General features: G+C 45.5%; 2 protein-coding genes across 20 annotated transcripts in view; one reads left to right on the top strand and one right to left on the bottom strand.

Annotated features, from left to right (window-relative positions):
* The window catches only part of fancm (FA complementation group M), a 69,977-nt gene extending 57,234 nt beyond the window's left edge, over nt 1–12,743 (top strand). For 6 of the 19 annotated variants that reach the window (XM_073926814.1, XM_073926811.1, XM_073926810.1 and 3 more), the window contains exons 15-26: nt 2,180–3,605; nt 3,951–4,054; nt 4,539–4,607; nt 4,701–4,760; nt 4,848–4,910; nt 5,043–5,117; nt 5,347–5,509; nt 5,900–6,006; nt 8,872–9,267; nt 10,416–10,719; nt 10,936–11,227; nt 12,204–12,743. In XM_073926814.1, coding sequence (XP_073782915.1) covers nt 2,180–3,605; nt 3,951–4,054; nt 4,539–4,607; nt 4,701–4,760; nt 4,848–4,910; nt 5,043–5,117; nt 5,347–5,509; nt 5,900–6,006; nt 8,872–9,267; nt 10,416–10,719; nt 10,936–11,227; nt 12,204–12,321 — 3,177 coding nt within the window. In that variant the 3' untranslated portion in view covers nt 12,322–12,743. 19 annotated transcript variants of the gene reach the window in all.
* A 702-nt stretch (nt 12,744–13,445) lies between these two features.
* The window catches only part of slc25a29l (solute carrier family 25 member 29-like), a 17,081-nt gene continuing 9,124 nt past the window's right edge, over nt 13,446–21,402 (bottom strand). The window contains exon 4 of the mRNA XM_002665086.8: nt 13,446–16,972. Within this exon, the coding sequence (XP_002665132.2) occupies nt 16,229–16,972 (744 nt within the window). The 3' untranslated portion in view covers nt 13,446–16,228. The remainder of the gene's footprint in view (nt 16,973–21,402) is intronic.

Below are 21,402 nucleotides of genomic sequence, written 5' to 3'. Positions count from 1 at the left end.
ATCTATCCATCCTCTAAATCATGATCAGCAATGCAGCGATTGGCTGACGGCACAGCAGCGTAATGACATCTGATTTAATATTCAATTATCCATGTGAGCTGAATTACAGAAAATTCATAGTAAACGGTTTGTTAAATATGACACGCAATAGCTTGTTGTGGGCTGCAGGCTTTACAGTACAGAGTATTTAGCAATTTATTTAGTTTTACGGATTTTTCTTGATTATAGTAGTGTTACAGTAGCCGGTTTCTTAATCGGTGTAAAGAATAACTGGACATTTAAATTCATCACAAAAGCATTTGATACTGGTAAAGGCATCTGCAACTTTTATGAAGCATCAAATCACCCGCATATTAGTGATCCAAACATGTTCATGACTGCAGAAATGTATTATTCCTTTAAAAAAGTCTCATTGTTCATGACTAGTATCATACACAAGCTACTAAAGCGATTGCACACGTTTGATCTAAAAAGTTCATATCAATACATTTTCTCTTTGAACCAGCAGCAGGGGGCAGTCTTTACTCTTATTTCAGAGAGCAGATTGCATAAGTTTTATTAATATAGATGGACGGGGCAACCATTACTGCATCCAAAACGGTGAAAAGCCTTGGAGTAACGATTGATGACCAACTAAACTTCTCTGACCACATTTCTAGAACTGCTCGATCGTGCAGATTCTCACTCTACAACATCAGAAAGATCCGACCCTTCCTATCTGAACATGCAGCTCAACTCCTTGTTTAAGCTCTTGTTCTCTCCAGACTGGATTACTGCAACTCTCTACTAGCCGGGCTTCAGCTAACTCTATCAAGCCTCTTCAGCTGCTCCAGAACGCAGCAGCACGAGTGGTCTTTAATGAACCTAAAAGAGCACATGTCACTCCGCTGCTCATCCGTTTGCACTGGCTGCCAGTTGCTGCTCAAATTCAAAGCTCTGATGTTTGCTTACATAGTGACTTCTGGCTTTGCTCCTTCTTATCTGCTCTCACTTCTGCAGATGTATGTGTCCTCCAGAAACTTGCGTTCTGTGAATGAACGTCGCCTCGTGGTTCCATCCCAAAGAGGGAAGAAATCACTTTCCCGAACTCTCGCGTTCAATCTGCCCAGTTGGTGGAATGAACTCCCTAACTGCATCAGAACAGCAGAGTCACTCGCTGTCTTCAAGAAACCACTAAAAACTCAACTATTTAATCTCCACTTCACTTCCTAATCTGCAATTGCCTCTCTGGCTAGTACACTAACTGTACTACAGAAAAAAACATAAAAATTCCTAATGTTTTGCTTCTTACACTTTACACACCTGAAACTTGCCTACAGCACTTCTTCATTGTTGCTCTTATAGTTGTGTAAATTGCTTCCTTGTCCTCATTTGTAAGTCGCTTTGGATAGAAGCATCTGCTAAATGGCTAAATGTAACATATGTATATATATATTTACTATTTTTCCAAATGTATTTAACTACTGTTAGAAGATATCAGCATTCGGCACACACTTTCAGTATTATCTTTGCTTAAACTGAGCCGATCTAATCCTGTTTAAATGAATGAGCTGCTTTGGGCTACTGGTACTGTTGCTATGACAACAACTCACAGATGAGTTTTGAAGAACGAAACGATCCTGGATCAGTCAAATCATCAGTCACCAAATCCAGCTCACTGATTAATCCACGTACAAAGAACAGAGCCTAGCTTTATTAAACCGTTATAATCGTAAAAACAAGAGTTTAGTCACCGAACATCTTTAGGAATCGGAAGAAAATACATTTACATTTAAACCAGCTACTGCAAAAGAAAATACACACTACTAAACTGTCATTTCAAATGTTTCTCTTGATTTTATTTCTGTTTATTAAAATGTTAATTCATATTTTCCCCATCATCTTCTCCCAATTCATCAGCATCAATGTCATCGCCTCACGCTTGCGTAACTGAAATTAAAGCTCGGATGCAACATGATTATCTTAAACTGAATAGTTCAAGAACAGTTTGTATTGGTTTGCACTCCGTCCAACATCAGGAGGTGTAGTGAAGTTGAGTTAACGGTTGATGTCTCATCACGTTCTCTTAGCGTGTCCCAAAACTGTGGAATGCTTCATACACGTGTGTACTTCTAGGTGTTGTATATTTAGTGTTTGTGTGTGTTGAATCAGTCTGACTGATCCTCCTCTCTCCTCACAGGGCGACTGCAGCGTTCAGTCTGAGCTCATGAAGCATCTCCAGATGGAGGACATTGATGGAGGACAAACAAGCACCAACAACAGGACAGCATCCAGCACTGAAGAGCAGAGGAACGCTACTCCTGCGGCACACACCCCGGGTGCTCTCCTTCAGGTCCAGGAGTGTGTGTCCATCTCAGATGGTGTTGATGATGATGTGCAGACGTGTTCCTCTGCTGCTCATGAGTGTGTGGAGTGTCTGCTAGACGGACAGGAGGACGAGAGCTCAGATCTACAGCACATCTTCTACCAGCCGGAGCTCCAGAAGCCCAAACGCTGCCGTCACAGTCTGAACAGCAGGAGGTTTCTGGAGATCATCAGAAATGTGGAGCAAATGCTGTGCAGGTCTCCACCTAAACTGCTGGAGGAGGAAGAGCCGCTGACTGAGGGCTTCAGGGTCAGCTTCAGCCTGACGTCAGCACTGGGAGACCCTGATGAAGATGATGAAGATACGGGTGTCTGCGCTCAGAGTACAGCACCGTCTGCAGCAGCTGCTGGATCTCCTGGCTGGGACGAGCTGTTTGATGACGCTCTGCTGGAGGATGGAGACGGGTTTATGAAGGCTGAGGAGCGTCAGGAGGATCAGCTGAGCCTCGACCTGTTCGATGATGAAGACTTCCTGCAGATGAGCATGCCTGATGTGCAGACGCCAGACAACAGCACAGGACCTGAAGGAGAGCAGCCTGAGGAGAAGCATCAGACTCTCGCTGATGTGTCAGGAGAACGGTCGACTCTCACAGGACCTGAAGGAGAGCAGCAGGCTCCTCCTAATGTGTCAGGCAGTAGATTAAACATCACAGGACCTGATGGAGAGCACTCTGAGCAGAAACACTGGACTCTCGCTGATTGTTCAAGAAGATCAAGCATTACAGGACCTGATGGAGAGCAGGTGACACCTGTCAGTGTGTCGGGTAGCAGATTAAACCTCACAGGACCTGAGGGAGAGCAGCGGACACCTGTTAATGTGACACAAGGTAGATCAAACCTCACAGGACCTGAAGGAAAGCAGGAGACAGAAGGTTCAAGAAGCAGATCAAGCCTTACAGGACCTGAAGGAGAGCAGGAGTCGCCAGTCAATGTCACGGGAAGTAGATCAAACCTCACAGGACCTGAAGGAGAGCAGGCGGCGGGCGGTTCAGGGAGCAGCTGTGTGTTCCGCTGCTCTCAGGATTTTTTCTCGGTGAACTTTGACCTGGGCTTCGAGTCTGAGTCTGAGGAGGAAGCAGCAGCAGGCGCCAGCGTCTCTGGGTTGACCTCTGACCTCCCACCGCTGACCTCTGACCTCTGCAGTGCAGCACCACAGCCCAGCGCATCCACACCCAACCACCTGTACCTGTCTGCGCACAGAAGAACACACACACCTATCCAGAGGAGGCGCACCTGCGCAGGTGTGCAGCACATACACTGTGCGTCTGTCTGTGTGTGTTTATGATCTGTACTAAAGTACAAAATCCACATGTACATGATCTATACTGTGTGTGTGTGTGTGTATGTGTGCATGATATGGGTTAATGATGTATGGGGGTGTGTATAGGTGTGTGTGTATCTTTATGATCTGTGTGTGTTATCCGTGTTGTATGTATATGATAATGATAGGCGTGTATGTTTATGATGTGTGCATAGTGTGCATGCTTATGATGTGTGTGTATGATCTGTGTGAGTATAATATATGTGTTTATGATCTGTGTGTGTGTGTGTGTGTGTGTGTGTGTGTGTGTGTGTGTGTGTTTCAGGTGTGTTTGTCAGTGACAGTGAGGATGAGACTCATCATCAGAGATTTCCAGCTCTTGAACTGGCTCCAGTCTTCTCTCCAGAGGTGAAGCAGCTGCAGCAGCAGGTCTGGCGAAGCTTTGTGGTGGTTTTGGTTGTTGTTTTGGTTGTTTGTTGATTTGGTTGTTGTCGGTTGGTTGTTGTTTGTGGTTCGTTGGTTGTTGTTTGTGGTTGGTTGGTTGTTGTTGTTGTTTGTGGTTGTTGTTGTTTGTTGAGTTTTGGTTGTTGTTGTTGTTTGGTTGTCTGGTTGTTGTTTGTGATTGGTCGGCTGTTGTTGTTTCTTGTTTTGGTTGTTGTTGTGGTTGTTTGTTGTTTTGGTTGTTGTTTTTGTTGTTGTTTTTGTTGTTGTTTTCGTTGTTTTTTGTGGTTGGTTGTTTGTTGTTTGTTGTTGTGGTTATTTGTTTCAGTTGTTGTGATGTTTAGCTCTGGATGTAAACCTGTTGCAGCCACTGTGCTAAGGTTAACACTGTCTAGAAGTGATGCATGTGCTTTAAAGTGTGTGTGTGTGTGTGTGTGTGTGTGTGTGTGTGTGTGTGTGTGTGTATCGACAGCAGTTAAAGGTCAGCAGTGATGTGGATTCTCCTCTTCAAGTGTGTCGGAAACGTCCAACATTAAACACGGTGTGTGTGTGTGTGTGTGTGTGTGTGTGTATATGTGTGTGTGTGTGTGTGTGTGTGTATATGTTTATATGTGTGTTTATTTGTGTGTTAAAGGTCAGCAGTGATGTGGATTCTCCTCTTCAAGTGTGTCGGAAGCGTCCAACATTAAACACGGTGTGTGTGTGTGTGTGTATATGTGTGTGTGTGTGTGTGTGTATGTGTGTATATGTTTATATGTTTGTGTTTGTGTGTGTGTTAAAGGTCAGCAGTGATGTGGATTCTCCTCTTCAAGTGTGTCGGAAGCGTACGGCTGCATTAAACACGGTACAACTGTTCAGCTGCTCTTGCTGAGTGTGTGTGTGTGTGTGTGTGTGATTATTTAATCTCTCTCTGTTTGTGTGTGTGTGTGTGTGTGTGTGTGTGTGTGTGTGTGTGTGTGTGTGTGTGTGTGTGCAGTCAGAGGACAGTGATGGAGACGATGTCCTTCAGCTCATCAGTGTTCATCAGTCTGGACGCCACAGATCAATTAAAGTACTGAAGCACCCCAACACACACACACACACACACACACACACACACACACATGCACTCCTACATATAAACACAAACATACGCACACAAAACCTCACACACTCTCACTAACATACTCAGATATGCTGACACGCACTCTCACACACACTCGCACATATGCACACACAAACATACACAAACACACACACTCGGTGATCATCGTCTCCTGCGTCTCCTCTGTGTGTTCCAGAAGTTTCCCCGTGGCGCGGCTCGTCAGTTTCTGGATGAGGAGGCCGAACTCTCTGAGGATGAAGATGGAGATGTTTCCTCAGATGAAGATGATGGAGACGAGCAGAACCAATCACTGCAAGGCTTCGTGGTCAACAACACACAGTGCTCGCAGGGGCTCAACGGTGAGACACAAACACACACACACACAGTCATACACTACGGCCAGTGTAGTTGATCAGTTCCCCTATAGCGCATGTGTTTGGACTGTGGGGGAAACCAGAGCACACGGAGGAAACCCACACCAACACAGGGAGAACATGCAAACTCCACACAGAAACACCAACTGACCCAGCCGAGACTCAAACCAGCTCAAATATACATTAAGAATATTTTCTTTTCCTTTAATTGTACTGTTGTAATCTTCCAGGTTCAGTCTCAATAACATCTGCATCATAAGTAATGTAAATGTGATGTCCGTGTAGTGTGCTGTGCTGACAGGCCGGTCTCAGATGCACTGTTATTACACTGAACTGTGCTCAGATCAGGTTTGATGTCTTTCCTCTGGTCTTCAGACTCTGAGATGCAGGCGTTTTATCTGAAGTCCGTCAGGAGTCCAGCGCTGCAGAAGCCGGTGCGCATGACCTATAAACCCAAACACAACCTCAACATCTTCTCACAGGTGAGCATCTGCAGGTCCGGCTTCACATCAACACTCACTTAATGATCCCTTATCTATATACACTACAGCTGACCAACTTACTTCAAAAAAAGAAAGTCTTTAACTCCTAATTACGTCACTGAAAAGTTTTCTGCAGGTATATATTCAGTGCGGGTCTGATTATTTATTAAGATATAACTTACTAAATGATATAAACAATACAGTAATCCCTCACTTTACTCATTATCAGAGGATCTTCAATTTAATTACAGAAACTAGTCACTTCAGAACTCAGTTCAGCCCACAGTAGCTGCGTTTCCATCCAAAGATGTGAAATAGGCACAAAAGTGTAACATGCCATCCATCATCAGTGCTTAAATCAGCGTCTCCATCAATGATGCACAGTAGAGCATCACCTCCTCAGCTCCTGCTGCTCCTGCACTGATATCACTGAGAGAAGTGGAGTCTGCTGCGCTGTTAGGATTCTCCACTGTGGTGTTTGTTCTCCTCTAATAAATAAGCCTCAGAAGACTAAGAGCAAACGCAATGAACACGGTGAATGATGAGGCCTTTGGGCGCATGATATAGGAGTGCAGACAGATGCTCAAGACAGTTCTGGAGGAAATAATAATAGAAGAAGAAGAATACTGAAGCACTGTTATGATGGACTGATGGAGGACTGAGGCCTTTTACAATCAGCACAACAACATCTCACATCTGACACAATGAAGATCTGCAGACCAACATTACTGACACAAAGACCCTCACACACACATATATATCTGCAGACCAACATTACTGACACAAAGACCCTCACACACACATTTATATCTGCAAACCAACATTACTGACACAAAGACCCACACACACACATTTATATCTGCAAACCAACATTACTGACACAAAGACCCTCACACACACATTTATATCTGCAGACCAACATTAATGACGCAAAAACCCTCACACACACATTTATATCTGCAGACCAACACTACTGACACAAAGACCCTCACACACATTTATATCTGCAGACCAACATTAATGACACAAAGACCCTCACACACACATTTATATCTGCAGACCAACACTACTGACACAAAGACCCTCACACACACATTTATATCTGCAGACCAACATTACTGACACAAAGACCCTCACACACACATTTATATATCTGAAGACCAACATTAATGACACAAAGACCCTCACACACACATTTATATCTGCAGACCAACATTACTGACACAAAGACCCTCACACACACATTTATATCTGCAGACCAACATTAATGACACAAAGACCCTCACACACACATTTATATCTGCAGACCAACATTAATGACACAAAGACCCTCACACACACATTTATATCTGCAGACCAACACTAATGACAAAAAGACCCTCACACACACATTTATATCTGCAGACCAACATTACTGACACAAAGACCCTCACACACACATTTATATCTGCAGACCAACACTAATGACAAAAAGACCCTCACACACACATTTATATCTGCAGACCAACATTACTGACACAAAGACCCTCACTCACACATGTATATCTGCTGACCAACATTAATGACACAAAGACCCTCACACACACATTTATATCTGCAGACCAACATTACTGACACAAAGACCCTCACACACACATTTATATCTGCAGACCAACATTACTGACACAAAGACCCTCACACACACATTTATATCTGCACACCAACATTAATGACGCAAAGACCCTCACACACACATTTATATCTGCAGACCAACATTAATGACACAAAGACCCTCACACACACATTTATATCTGCAGACCAACATTAATGACACAAAGACCCTCACACACACATTTATATCTGCAGACCAACACTAATGACACAAAGACCCTCACACACACATTTATATCTGCAGACCAACATTAATGACACAAAGACCCTCACACACACATTTATATCTGCAGATCAACATTAATGACACAAAGACCCTCACACACACATTTATATCTGCAGACCAACATTAATGACACAAAGACCCTCACACACACATTTATATCTGCAGACCAACATTACTGACACAAAGACCCTCACTCACACATGTATATCTGCTGACCAACATTAATGACACAAAGACCCTCACACACACATTTATATCTGCAGACCAACATTACTGACACAAAGACCCTCACACACACATTTATATCTGCAGACCAACATTACTGACACAAAGACCCTCACACACACATTTATATCTGCACACCAACATTAATGACGCAAAGACCCTCACACACACATTTATATCTGCAGACCAACATTAATGACACAAAGACCCTCACACACACATTTATATCTGCAGACCAACATTAATGACACAAAGACCCTCACACACACATTTATATCTGCAGACCAACACTAATGACACAAAGACCCTCACACACACATTTATATCTGCAGACCAACATTACTGACACAAAGACCCTCACACACACACACACATTGAGATCTGCAGACCAACATTACTGACTCAAAGACCCTCACACACACATTTATATCTGCAGACCAACATTAATGACACAAAGACCCTCACACACACATTTATATCTGCAGACCAACATTAATGACACAAAGACCCTCACACACACATTTATATCTGCAGACCAACATTAATGACACAAAGACCCTCACACACACATTTATATCTGCAGTCAACATTAATGACGCAAAGACCCTCACACACACATTTATATCTGCAGACCAACATTACTGACACAAAGACCCTCACACACACACACACACATTGAGATCTGCAGACCAACATTAATCACGCAAAGACGTTTAGGGGGTGTGTGTAGTTTCACACAGTTTTTCCGACTCTGCATTTGTCAGGTGCCAGAACAGGACGAGTCGTACGCCGAGGACAGTTTTGTGGTTGATGGAAGCGAGGAGGAGGATGAAGTGTCTGCTGATGAGGAGTCTGTGGAGCTGATCCCTGAAGACTCATTCATCGATGGGAGGAGGCAGTACGCCACGCGCCGCAGGGCTCGGATACGGCAGATACGTGCGGCAAACCCTGCCACAGATCAGCAGCGTAAAAACAAACGCTCCCGCATCATCCGCCCACAGGATTCTAGCGATGAGGACGAGGACCAACCTCAGACCCACAGTGTGTTTAAAGTCCCGCAGAGTGTCTGCCGTCGGCCCGAGCCGGAGATCCAGAAGAGGCAGAGACTTGAAGATCAGGCAGAGCTGTCAGAAGAGCTGGACTTCCAGACCCACAAACAGGTGAGGACTTTTGATGCCATAACTGATTTGACGGTAGCGTAGTTGACGATAGGGGAGTTCACTGTAGCCGTGTTGATGGTAGCGGAGTTGACGATAACAGTATATCAGAGTTGATGGTAGCGGAGTTGACGATAACAGTATATCAGAGTTGACGGTAGCGGAGTTGACGGTAGCAGAGAATATGATAGCAGAGTTGACAATAACAGTATATCAGAGTTGAAGGTGGCGGAGTTAACGATGGCAGAGTTGACGGTAGAGAGTTGACAGTAGCAGAGTTGACTGTAGCGGAGTTGACGATAACAGTATATCAGAGTTGACGGTAGTGGAGTTGACTATAGCGTAGTTGACAGTAGCAGTGTTGACTATTGCAGAGTTGATGGTAACAGAGTTGACTGTAGCGGAGTTGACGATAACAGTATATCAGAGTTGATGGTAGCAGAGTTGACTGTAGCAGAGTTGACAGTAGTAGTGTTGACTGTAGCGGACTTGATGGTAACAGAGTTGACTGTAGCGGAGTTGACAATAACAGTATATCAGAGTTGACGGTAGCAGAGTTGACGATAACAGTATATCAGAGTTGATGGTAGCGGAGTTGACAGTAGCAGAGTTGACTGTAGCGGAGTTGATGATAACAGTATCTCAGAGTTGACAGTAGCAGAGTTGACTGTAGCGGAGTTGACTGTAGCGGAGTTGAGGATAACAGTATATCAGAGTTGACTGTAGCGGAGTTGATGGTAACAGAGTTGACTAGCGGAGTTGACGATAACAGTATGTCAGAGTTGACTGTAGCGGAGTTGACGATAACAGTATATCAGAGTGGATGGTAGCGGAGTTGACGGTAGCTGAGTTGACTGTAGCTGAGTTGATGGTAAAAGAGTTGACTGTAGCGGAGTTGACTGTAGCGGAGTTGACGATAACAGTATATCAGAGTTGACATTAGCAGAGTTGACTGTAGCGGAGTGGACGATAACAGTATATCAGAGTTGACGGTAGCGGAGTTGATGGTAACAGAGTCTTGAAAATGCTCCTTGATATAAGAGTTGGTAGATATTTGGAGTAGAAACATGACAGCATTATTTTGCAGTGGTGTTTTTGATGACTAAAGCTGCTTCTGAAAGCTGTGGTGGTGGTGTTGTTGTTGTCTTCAGGCTCCTGACGCTGGGTTCCCAGTGTCTGCAGACGCTCCTCTGGCTGTGTTAGTGGACGCTCGCTGCATCAGCGGCGGCTCAGAGCTGCTGTCGCTCCTGCGGATCCGCCATCATTTGCAGGTCCACGTCTGCTCTCTGGGCAGCACAGACTTTATCATCAGCAACCGCACCGCTGTGGAGTGGCAGAGCGAGTCTGAGGTGTCCAGCGCTCACAACCGCAGACGTCTGCAGGAGCGAATGCAGCGTCTGCAGGCCACATATGAGCGCGTGTGTCTGATCATCCAGAAGGACAGAACCAGACCTGGTGAGTGAGTGAGTGAGTGAGTGAGTGAGTGAGTGAGTGAGTGAGTGAGTGAGTGAGTGAGTGAGTGAGTGAGTGAGTGAGTGAGTGAGTGAGTGTGTGTGTATGTATGTGTGTGTGTGAGTGTGTGTGTGTGTGTGTGTGTGTGTGTGTGTGTGTGTGTGTGTATGTGTGTGAGAACTGACAGCAACTTCTACAAGCTCTTGAACTGTGTTTCAGGAGAGACGGTGCGAGTGTTCCAGCGCAGCCGCTATTATGACTCCACACTGGCGGCTCTGGTGACGGCGGGCGTTCGGCTGCTGTTCAGTAACGGGTTCGAGGAAACCGCCACTATACTGACCGACCTCACACAGGTGGAGAAGAGGAAAGGTCAGGCCATACAGGTGCCACTGGAGGTCAAAGGGCACCGGCAGCAGGCGCTCCAGTTCTACCTGACGCTGCCGAACATGAGCTACATCTGTGCTCTGAACATGAGCCACCGCTTCAGCTCCATCAGCCACATGATCAGCAGGTACAGCATCAGCACAGGTGTTCATCACTACAGGTGTTCATCATTGCAAGCGTTCGTCAGTACAGGTGTACAACATCATGTGTTCATCAGCACAGGTGTTCATAAACGCAGGTGTTCATCAGCATAGGTTTTCATAATTGCAAGTGTTGTCAGCGCAGGTGTTCGTCAGCACAGGTGTTTGTCAGCACAGGTGTTTATAAAGGCAGGTGTTCATCAGCACAGGTGTTTATAAAGGCTGGGGTTCATCAGCACAGATTTTCGTCATTGCAAGTGTCGTCAGCGCAGTTGGTCATCAGCACAGGTATTCTTTAGTATAGGTGTTCATCGGTACAGGTGTTCGTCAGCACAGGTGTTGGTCAGTCCAGGTGTTTGTCACCACCAGTGTTTGTCAGCACAGGTGTCCTTTAGTACAGGTGTTCATCGGTACAAGTGTTTGTCAGCACAGGTGTTGGTCAGTACAGGTGTTCATCTGCACAGGTGTTCATCAGCACAGATCTTCATCATTGCAAGTGTCATCAGCACAGGTGTTTATCAGTACAGGTGTTCATCGATAAAGGTGTTTGTCAGTGCAGGTGTTGGTAAGTGCAGGTGTTCTTTAGTACAGGTTTTCATCAGCATCGGTGTTGGTCAGCTCAGGTGTTCCACCGAGCAGGTGTTCGTCAGCTCAGGTGTTCTTTAATAGAGGTGTTCATCAGCACAGGTGTTCTTTAATAGAGGTGTTCGTCAGCTCAGGTGTTCGTCAGCTCAGGTGTTCTTTAATAGAGGTGTTTGTCAGCACAGGTGTTCGTCAGCTCAGGTGTTCTTTAATAGAGGTGTTCATCAGCACAGGTGTTCGTCAGCTCAGGTGTTCTTTAATAGAGGTGTTCGTCAGCACAGGTGTTCGTCAGCTCAGGTGTTCTTTAATACAGGTGTTGGTCAGCTCAGGTGTTCCTCAGAGCAGGTGTTCAGGTCTGACCACTCCTCTGCTGTTTTTCAGCTCAGTGGAGGATCTGCAGGCCTCGGCGTGTGTCAGTCGCTCCAGAGCTGAGGAGATCTACCGCTGCCTGCGCTACAGCTGTGACCCGGTGCTGATAAACCAGACTAACCAGACCTGAACCACTATAGACTCTAGAAAACCATGACAGATCATGTAAACCAGATAACCCAGCACTGACTGACTCCATAACCCAGCCTGAGCAGCACAGACTGACTCCCAGCAGCACTTTATGCAGGATTAAATGAGTGTGTGTGTGTGTGTGTGTGTGTGTGTGTGTGTGTGTGTGTGTGTGTGTGTGTGTGTGTGTGTGTGTGTGTGTGTGTGTGTGTGCGCGTGTGTGCATGCGTGCGTGTTTTCTGTTCAGGTATGTTCTGCTCCTCAGATTATGAGTGTGGCCTTTATGGTGATTCTGGCCTGAAGTATTTATGTTTAACACTAAGTGTGTGTGTGTGTGTGTGTGTGGGTGGGTGGGTGGGTGGGTGTGTGCGTGTGTGTAAAGCAGCAGCGCTGTACAGAAATAAAATAGCTGTTTGTTTTTAATGAGGACCCTGTTTTCTCATATGAATGTGTGTGTGTGTGTGTGTGTGTGTGTGTGTGTGTGTGTGTGTGTGTGTGTGTGTGTGTGTTTGTCTCTAGTTTACAGTGTTTGTCTAGAGTGGGTGAGTAGAGAGAGAACATATAAATGTGTTTGTAGAGTGTATTGTGTGTGTGTGTCTCTAGAGAGAAAGTGTGTGTGTGTGTGTGTGTGTGTGTGTATATGCGTGTGCATGCCTCTATATAGTGTGTCTAGATCAGGGGCGGCTTCTATAGGGGGCGCCTGTAGTATCTCTAAGGGGCCCCATAACAGTGTGGCCCCTTACGAGTCATCCTAACTTTTGTCCCCTATGCGGCGCCCCTGGTCCAGATAGTGTGTGAATCTGTAGATTGTGTGTGAGTGTATGTCTGTAGACTGTGTGTCTACAAAAAAGAGGGAGTGGGAGTGTGTGTGAATCTGTAGTGTGTGTTTATGTGTCTGTACAGTTGTACCAGTGTGTTTGTAGAGTGTGTTGTGATCCACTAGAGGTCGCTGTTCCCCTTTGAACCTTCATCGAGTGTGTGTGTGCGTGTGTGTGTGTGTGTGTTCATCTACAGTTCTAACACACACTCATGCATTCACTCAGTCTGAACCTGCAGGAGAAATCCCCATTTCTGACAAATACACACTTGTTAGTGATCATCAAACACTTCAGAGCTCATGAAGAGTGCAGGACGGATCAGCAGCTGCTCCTCATATCGCTTCAGTTTTATTAGAAATACTCCAGCTCTAGATATAGCACAGTCCTCAGTGTATACATATATACAACATACAGTTACAGCACAGTTCTTCTGGTTCATCTCTAATTATTATTGTTTTAATCTGATATGATTGTAGAGCAGCTCCACAGCAATACACTCATTCATTAGAACACGGTAAACGCTGTAAAATCATGGTCACATTCAGAATTCAGCCGTGTTCACCTCCAGCATGAGTTTACATGCATGTTGAAAACACATCAGATAAGACTGCAGAAACCAACACGTCTCCTTATTCAGGGTTTAGCTGATGTCTGCCCCGCTCACATGTTTAAGGTGCATGGAAAGATAACCAATAACACTGATAATAACTCTACACTGTAAACATTATCCCCAAAGCAGCAGTTTCCAGTATTTTATGATTTATATTTGTATTTCCCCAGTTTATTTCTGCTTCTGAATGTCATTATGGGATCTTGATCATCTTTTAACATTGATGACTGTGTATAGTGTGTGTTCTGCACATGTGTAATAGTGTGCAGTGCTGTATAGTGTGTGTTGGTGTTGTATAATACACTACAGAAACCCTGTAATAAACTGCAGCACATGTTCTGTTATTCTACACACCTGTCTCTCTAGATATTATTTAGTATATTATTTTAAACCCCTAAAATGTCAGTCAAAGTCACTTTGTTAAACTGTAGAGTTGAATATTCAGCATCCGAAGTGGACGGAGCAGAGATCAACATCCCATAATGCAATTCACCACCGCTAACACACACAGAAACTGCTCATGACAGATATTCTTCACAGTGTGTGATGTAAACATGATGAGAAGTCTCCATTCCTGTGATCATGACTCGTTCTGCTCTCTGGTCTGAAAATACAATGGCAGATTTCAGACTCTGAGCCTACAGAATCTCGATAATCGGCAGAATACAAATGTGCAACAGCATTACAAACACAACAGTATATCTCAATCCCCCCTAAAACACTCATATTAAGACTTGAAAGGCACATATTATCAGTCTGGATGCTCTAATATGCAGGATTTTGGTGATAAATCAGGTGTAGGGTGTTCTTTTCAAGGGTCAGTTGACACAGAAATGACTATTCTGTCAATCTCTGCTGAGCTCTTCGTTCATCTTGAAGATATTTTAGATGTAATCCTGGAGCTCTCTGACTCTCCTTAGACAGCAAGGGTCTGAAGATGTCTAGACAAGACAAACACATCCTCAAAACACTCCATGTGCCTTCAGTGCAGTGGTTCAGCTGTTATCAAGCATTACATTACACTGCACAGTAGTGGCGCCACCTACTGGAGAGAGCAGAAACTCTCAAATCAGTCTAATTCACAATACATATTCATTTACTTTCTTTCAGCTTAGTCTGTTTTTTCATCAGGGGCTGCCACAGTGGAATGAACCGCCAACTATCCCAGCATAGGTTTTACACAGTGGATGCCCTTTCAGCTGCAACCCAGTACTGGAAAACACTCATTCACACACACACACTCATACACTGACCAAAAGTGTGTTTGGACTGTGGGGGAAACCGGAGCACGCCAACATGGAGAGAACCTCCACATAGAAACACCCAGCCGAGTCTCGAACCAGCGACCTTCTTGCTGTGAGGCCACAGCTTGGGATTGACACCACATGAGGCAGAGTACTTAATGACAGAATTCTCATTTGTGTGTGAACTGACCCTTTAACAGCTCTAAAGCAGTTCATTCTTCCTTGTTTGAACACAGCTACACGAGTTTGAGTCTTTCTGTTCAGAAGAAATTAGTCTTAAGAAGCATCACAGCCTCTAGTAGAGGATGACTGAGTTCTTCATCTGCGTTTCTCGAACCCATCTCTCAGTGTTCCAGATTTCAGGATTCCCCCGTTCATTCTGATCAGACTTTGGTTTTGGATGAGCTCGAGTTCGAAATAAGCTGTGTTCCAGTTTACTTTTAGACACGCAATCGCAAACTTCCCTTCCCTTCTTCTCTCGAGGGTATCCCTGTCGCCATTCTGAAGTGCGCTTTACTTCAAGTGAACGAGGGAAGTTTACACTGGCATACCCTCGATCCCTCAGTTTTGACGTAGGGAGCGAGTCGGCTTCATATGTCCCACTCCAGCACCTGTATGTCCCATAATGCAATGTGTTTGTGGCGTCACAACAGTGTAGTTGCTAAGTGCTCAAGCGTTTGGGGCAGTAGTGGACACTTGTTCAGTTCATCTTTATCTCTATAGCGCGTTTACAATGTGAGAGCAGCTGATCACAGATGAAGCGGTGGTAAACTGAAACGCCTTCAGTCTCCAGAGTTCAGTTGAGTGTAAACATCACTGCTGAAGCCCAGACACTGAAGAGCAAATCCACCGATGTGTAACGTAACCAATGACGTACATCTGAGGGAAGATAGCGAGTGTAGGACGGAGACAAATTGGACTGGAATGAGCCCTTGATAGGCACTTTGGTTCAAGTATGGATTGATGCAGCCTGCTGACCTGCAAGTGGGAGGGACTTGCACCACAAGTAGGTGGGGTTTAGTGTTGGGGCAGGTGTAGAAGACATTAATAAACACAACAGGTTACTGTGAGACTGGGTTTAGGGTTGGGGCAGGTGTAGACATTCATAAAACTCAACAGGTTGGACTCTGTCATGTACAAGACTTTAAATTAATGGAGGTTTGTACAGCCCACTTGGAGCTCAAGTCCCACCCTCCTGGAGCTGGCTCCGCCCTCTATTTATACCCTTCTTTGGGTTTAGAGGCTGCTGTGCTGGAGGTCTGGCCGGATGGACTCGCAGGCGTCCTCCACCTCCTCCTGCCGCATGTACATGAGGAAGAGCGTGACGGTGGCGAAGGTGGTGGCGTTGACCGGAAACGCCCTGAGGAGGGTGGAGGTCAGCCCTCGAGTGAACGCCCTCCACCCTTCCCTCTGCCAGCTCTGTGCAAAACAGTCCAGCATGCCGGAGTATCTGCAGTCTCCGCCCACTCCGTCAGCCTGGAGGCGGGATTTGATAACATCCACCGGGTAGGTGGAGATCCAGGAGGCGATGCCTGAGGCTCCGCCTGCCAGCAGCAGCTTGAGGACGATGAAGCGGTCGCCGGCCTCGCAGCCTAGTGAGCGCGTCAGTGTGTCATATGTCAGAAAGTAGATCCCGAATCCCGGCGTTTCGCGGATCACGGTGCTCACCATGCCTCTGTTGATCCCTCTGAAGCCCTGGCGGCGGTAGATGCGGATCAGGCAGTCCAGGGAGTTCCTGTAGAGCCGGCGGGATAAGCTCTTCTCGCCCGTGCCCTGCATCTGCATACGGGTCTTGGCCAGCTCCATCGGGCAGCAGATCACGCTCTGGATGAGTCCGGCCGCGGCGCCTGCCATGAACTGATGCAGCGGCGTGTCGGAGCCCAGCATCCGCATGGCGTTCCCCTGCACACCGAACACGATGGCGTTGATGAAGGTCAGACCCATCAGCGGGGAGCCGATGCCCTTGTAGAGGCCCAGCATCTGTGGGCAAACACAGGAGATGATGTCAGACTGAGCCTAGTTCAGCAGGAGATGAGTTTAGCTCCCACCATTATCAAACACGCCGGCTCTGAGTAGGAGGGAGTGTTTTTCTGATCGAGAGAGAGGAAGAGTGTTCCTATATTTATTCACTCTTTCCCCAACATGTTAGCTTCCCCAACTGTGATCTTGAGTGTTTTGTTGGATTAGTCTAATGTGTCTGCGCAGATATATGACTGTAGAGCATGCTGTAGAGCAGGGGTCTCAAACTCGCGGCCCGCGGGCCATTTGCGGCCCTCAGTGCAATATTTTGTTGCCCATGCCGACCACCTGTACACTGACAGAATCAGCGGAGCGGGGAGAGAGAGCGCTCCCCGCTCCGCTGATTCTATCCGTACACAGCGGTCACTGGCATTCCCCGCCCGCCGTGTAAACAAAGGGGCGGGGATGCCGGTGACGTCACCACGCACCCCGCCCCTTTGTTAGACGCTGTGACGGGCGGGAAGTGTTTAGGAGGGAACTCGCGCCGGCCAGAACCAAGGTAAGCTGTTCCCGCCCCTGCCTGCCACTTAGCTACCTATATGCAGCCTGCCACCAACCTAGCTACAGCCTGCATCTTATATATATTATAGGTAGATACAGACTGGCACAGACTGATGTGACTGTGGGGTGGGGGTGTTTTATTTATACATATATACGCCTTTTTTTTAGGTGAGGGAATGGAAGTTTTGAGTGAGTCTAGACAGGTCTAGACTTAATGATGATCATCTTCACTTGTGAGACTTGTGTGGAAATCATACTAAATCATTGCGTACACACAAAGCTGTAAATGTGCGTACGCAGAAAAAAATTCAGATGTATGAAACACTGCGTACGCCGAATCTCACGCATATTCTTTTGTACTGAATCTGAATCTGAATGAACGTGAAACTGAGCGCAACATGCACGAGCACAAAACCCCTCCCTGCCTCCGCCCCCGAATGAATATGCTAATGACTATGCTAATGGAAAAACCCAACGAAAAAGCAAAAGCAAGCAAGAAGAGAAACTTTGAACAGAATGTGAATTGGAGGTGCTGCTTTCGGAGGTAGACCGGAGGAAAGCGGTGTTATTTGCAAGTTTGTTCTCCGGAATTAACAACAAAAGAAAAAAATAGAGTGGGAGAGTTTAGCTGATGCGGGTAACACAGTTGGGTCTGAACATCGCACTGAGTGAATTAAAAGAGAAATAGTGTGATTTATAGCTGTAAAATGTTGCAGCATCCGTAACAGTCTCAGTGGCGCAGCTCGTAAGACGCATGTGATCATGTTTTGATACGTTCGAGCATGAACTCGGCTCGAATCCAGCGTCTGATGAACTCTTTCTTGTTTTTTCCCCCGCTACATATCAGATTTTGCCAACTATTTATCACGAGAAAGACAAGTAGGAATCATTAATAAGTCTGTGCATCATATTTTATTTGCACATTTATTGAATGGAAATGTTTCTGATTCACGCATGCAAATTCATCTTCAGATAGTGTCTTTATAGCAATGTGCGTGCAGTAGATTGCTCAGATTACATGAGGAAAACAGGCGACCGCTGCAAATTGTGCTTTAATGTTTAGCTGGTCAACTGTATGGTATGGAAACCTTATATACCTGCTAGATGAACCCGTCTCATACAGCTGCCATTGCACGGATCAGACACTTTGTAGAGAGGAATTTAACACAACTGCCTCTAGGAGTCGCCAATGGAAATAAAACAGACACGCACAAAAAATGTGCGTACGCCTGACATGAAGCTGCCGTGAAGCTGCGCACATTCCCACGTTCAGTTCATTGTTAGTAAATCCAAACGTGAGCGATTCTGAGCGTGAAACCTGGCGTACGCAAAGTTTTTGTGCGTACGCAGCGTTGATACATGAGGCCCCTGGAGCGCAGATACAGTGATGGCCATCTCACACTCGGTCAGTTGTAGAGCGGGCGATTGGGCAGCTAAACGCCGGTGGCACCTGCCTTGATAAGAGCGGAGGGGTGCTGCTATGCCGCCCTAACAAAGTGTTTCTCTAACACATCTGTGTCTCCCACAGACACTTACACTACTGCAGACAGTAAAGTGAGGCAGCTCTCTCCACAATGGGTGTTAGTTCAGCATCCCCTGTTCCTCCGCCTGTTCGCTCCACACTTGACAGATGGTGCGCCGCTGTTCTCCTCTTCACCTGCACCTTCACATCAGACCATTTCCTTTTTAATTCAGTCACAGTGTGATGTTCAGACCCCACTGTGTTAACTGTCAGCTGAACTCTCACACTCTATTCATTTTCCTTTTGTTATTGACTCCGGAAAACAAATGTGCAAATAATGTAATTGATAGTTTTTCTGTGGTCTACCTCTAATAGGAGCACCTCCAATCACACTCTGTGAAGTTTCTCCTCTTGCCTGCTTTTGCTGTTGCTTTTATATTTGGTTTTGCCAAAGTGGAGTCATTAGCATATTCATATGGGGGAGGAGGCAGGGAGGGGTTTAGCGCACGTGCACGTGCGCTCAGTTTCATGTTAATTCAGATGTACACAGAGAATATGTGTGGGATTCAGCGTACGCAGTGTTTCATACATCTGACTTTTACTGCGTACGCACATTTACTGCATTGTCCGTACGCAATGCTTCAGTATTAATTCAGCACAAGTCTTTGTACATGAGGCTCCTGCTGTCTCATTTGCTGACACTTCTGCTTTTAGATCAGAATACCTGCAGGTGCAGTAACAGAAAGAGTTTTCATTCTTGGCTGAACTCTGGCTTTAATATTTGCTGAACCTGAAACCCTTCTGCTCCTGAAATGCAGACAGATTTAGATGTTCCTGGAGCTGAAATTAGCTCTGCGTGCTCAACACTCGGGTCTCGAGTAACTCCTGGAGCTGCGCTGTACACTTATTAGAGGAACCCGAGGAAACAGGCCGTACCTGACGTTAAAGAAACAGTTAAATTCCCGACAGTTCACAATGCTGGAACAAACGTCATTTGGTTTAACTCAAATGACTAAAACTAAAGGAATACCAAAAAATAAATACAAAAGGTGTGTCATATTTATCCTCGTATAATATACATATTTCAGATTAGTTTTCACCCCTAAAAAACAGGTTTCTAGGTAACAGACTGTATATATTTATACTTGGGTAAATACATTATTACCATGTTGTTCGTTAATTTTATAACAGTGTGGTTCAACAATCACAAGTTCTATTTTATTGTTAATTTGGAGTTTAACGATCTGCAGCTCTGGAAGCTGTAATGTGTTGCCTGTTTACTCATCCTGAAGAGCTGAGAAATAAAACCACACAAATGACTGAGTAGAGTACATTTTCAGCGCTGTCTGTAACGTTACTGCACATTTCATTCAACCTGCAGACAATACTTTATAGTAGAAGTAGAATAATCAGTTCAGCGATGACCATCCTATCAAATCATTCATAGTAGAGTCCGTCTATTTTTATTGTACGGTATAAATGCAGCAAACATGGACAGTGTGAAGAATTAAACCTCAAAATCACCACACAACGAGAGACCGTTTAGATCGACTATATCATGACTGAAATCAACAAATGACCTTCAGCAGTCATCGAATGCACTACAGAATGCTCCGTCTGCACACAAACTGCATCTCAGCTGCAGGAGCTTGGTTTGTAGCGCCACCTGCTGGACACTCACAGCTGCTCAAATGCAGAATTAGGTAGTTACATAGAAGGTCCACGCAAACATGCGAGTACAAGTGAATTATCAGCGTGCGGTGCATTTGCCAGGAATGCGGGAATTTGCCTCTATCACGTCGTAGGAAAACTTTGTATGAGATGAAAAACATCCTGTGAGTAAACCAGAGCGAGTGACGCGGTGCCCCAGTGTGCTGTTCATTAGACAACATCCATCTGGATGCGTTTGTGTAGATCAGCAGCTATGCAGCTCTTTGCACTAGATTTGGTGTTTGTTAAAGGGCTGCATGCAGATGAGCATGTTTATTTATGACAGGAGTTATATTTGTAAAACAGTTTTTGCTCAAACTTTTGTTTTTGCCAAGAGCTTTCTGATTGTTTGCGAGTCCAGTGATTCTTTGTTTGCAAAATGCTGAATTTTTGTGTGAAAATTTTGTGGCACACACACTCACCGGCCACTTTATTAGGTACACCTTACTAGTACCGTGTTAGACCCACTTTCACCTTCAGAACTGCCTTAATCCTTCATGGTGTAGATTCATCAAGCTACTGGAAATATTCCTCAGAGATGTTGCTCCATATTGTCATGATAGCATCACACAGTTGCTGCAGATTTGTCGGCTGCACATCCATGATGCCAATCTCCCGTTCCACCACATCCCAAAGCTGCTCTATTGGATTGAGCTCTGGTGGCTGTGGAGGCCATTTGAGTGATGAACTGTCCACATGCCTAAATGCATTGAGTTGC

The sequence above is a fragment of the Danio rerio genome, chromosome 17, assembly GCF_049306965.1.
Source record: "Danio rerio strain Tuebingen ecotype United States chromosome 17, GRCz12tu, whole genome shotgun sequence".
NCBI classification, from domain to species: domain Eukaryota; kingdom Metazoa; phylum Chordata; class Actinopteri; order Cypriniformes; family Danionidae; genus Danio; species Danio rerio.
This window is presented reverse-complemented; position numbering and strand designations above follow the sequence as displayed.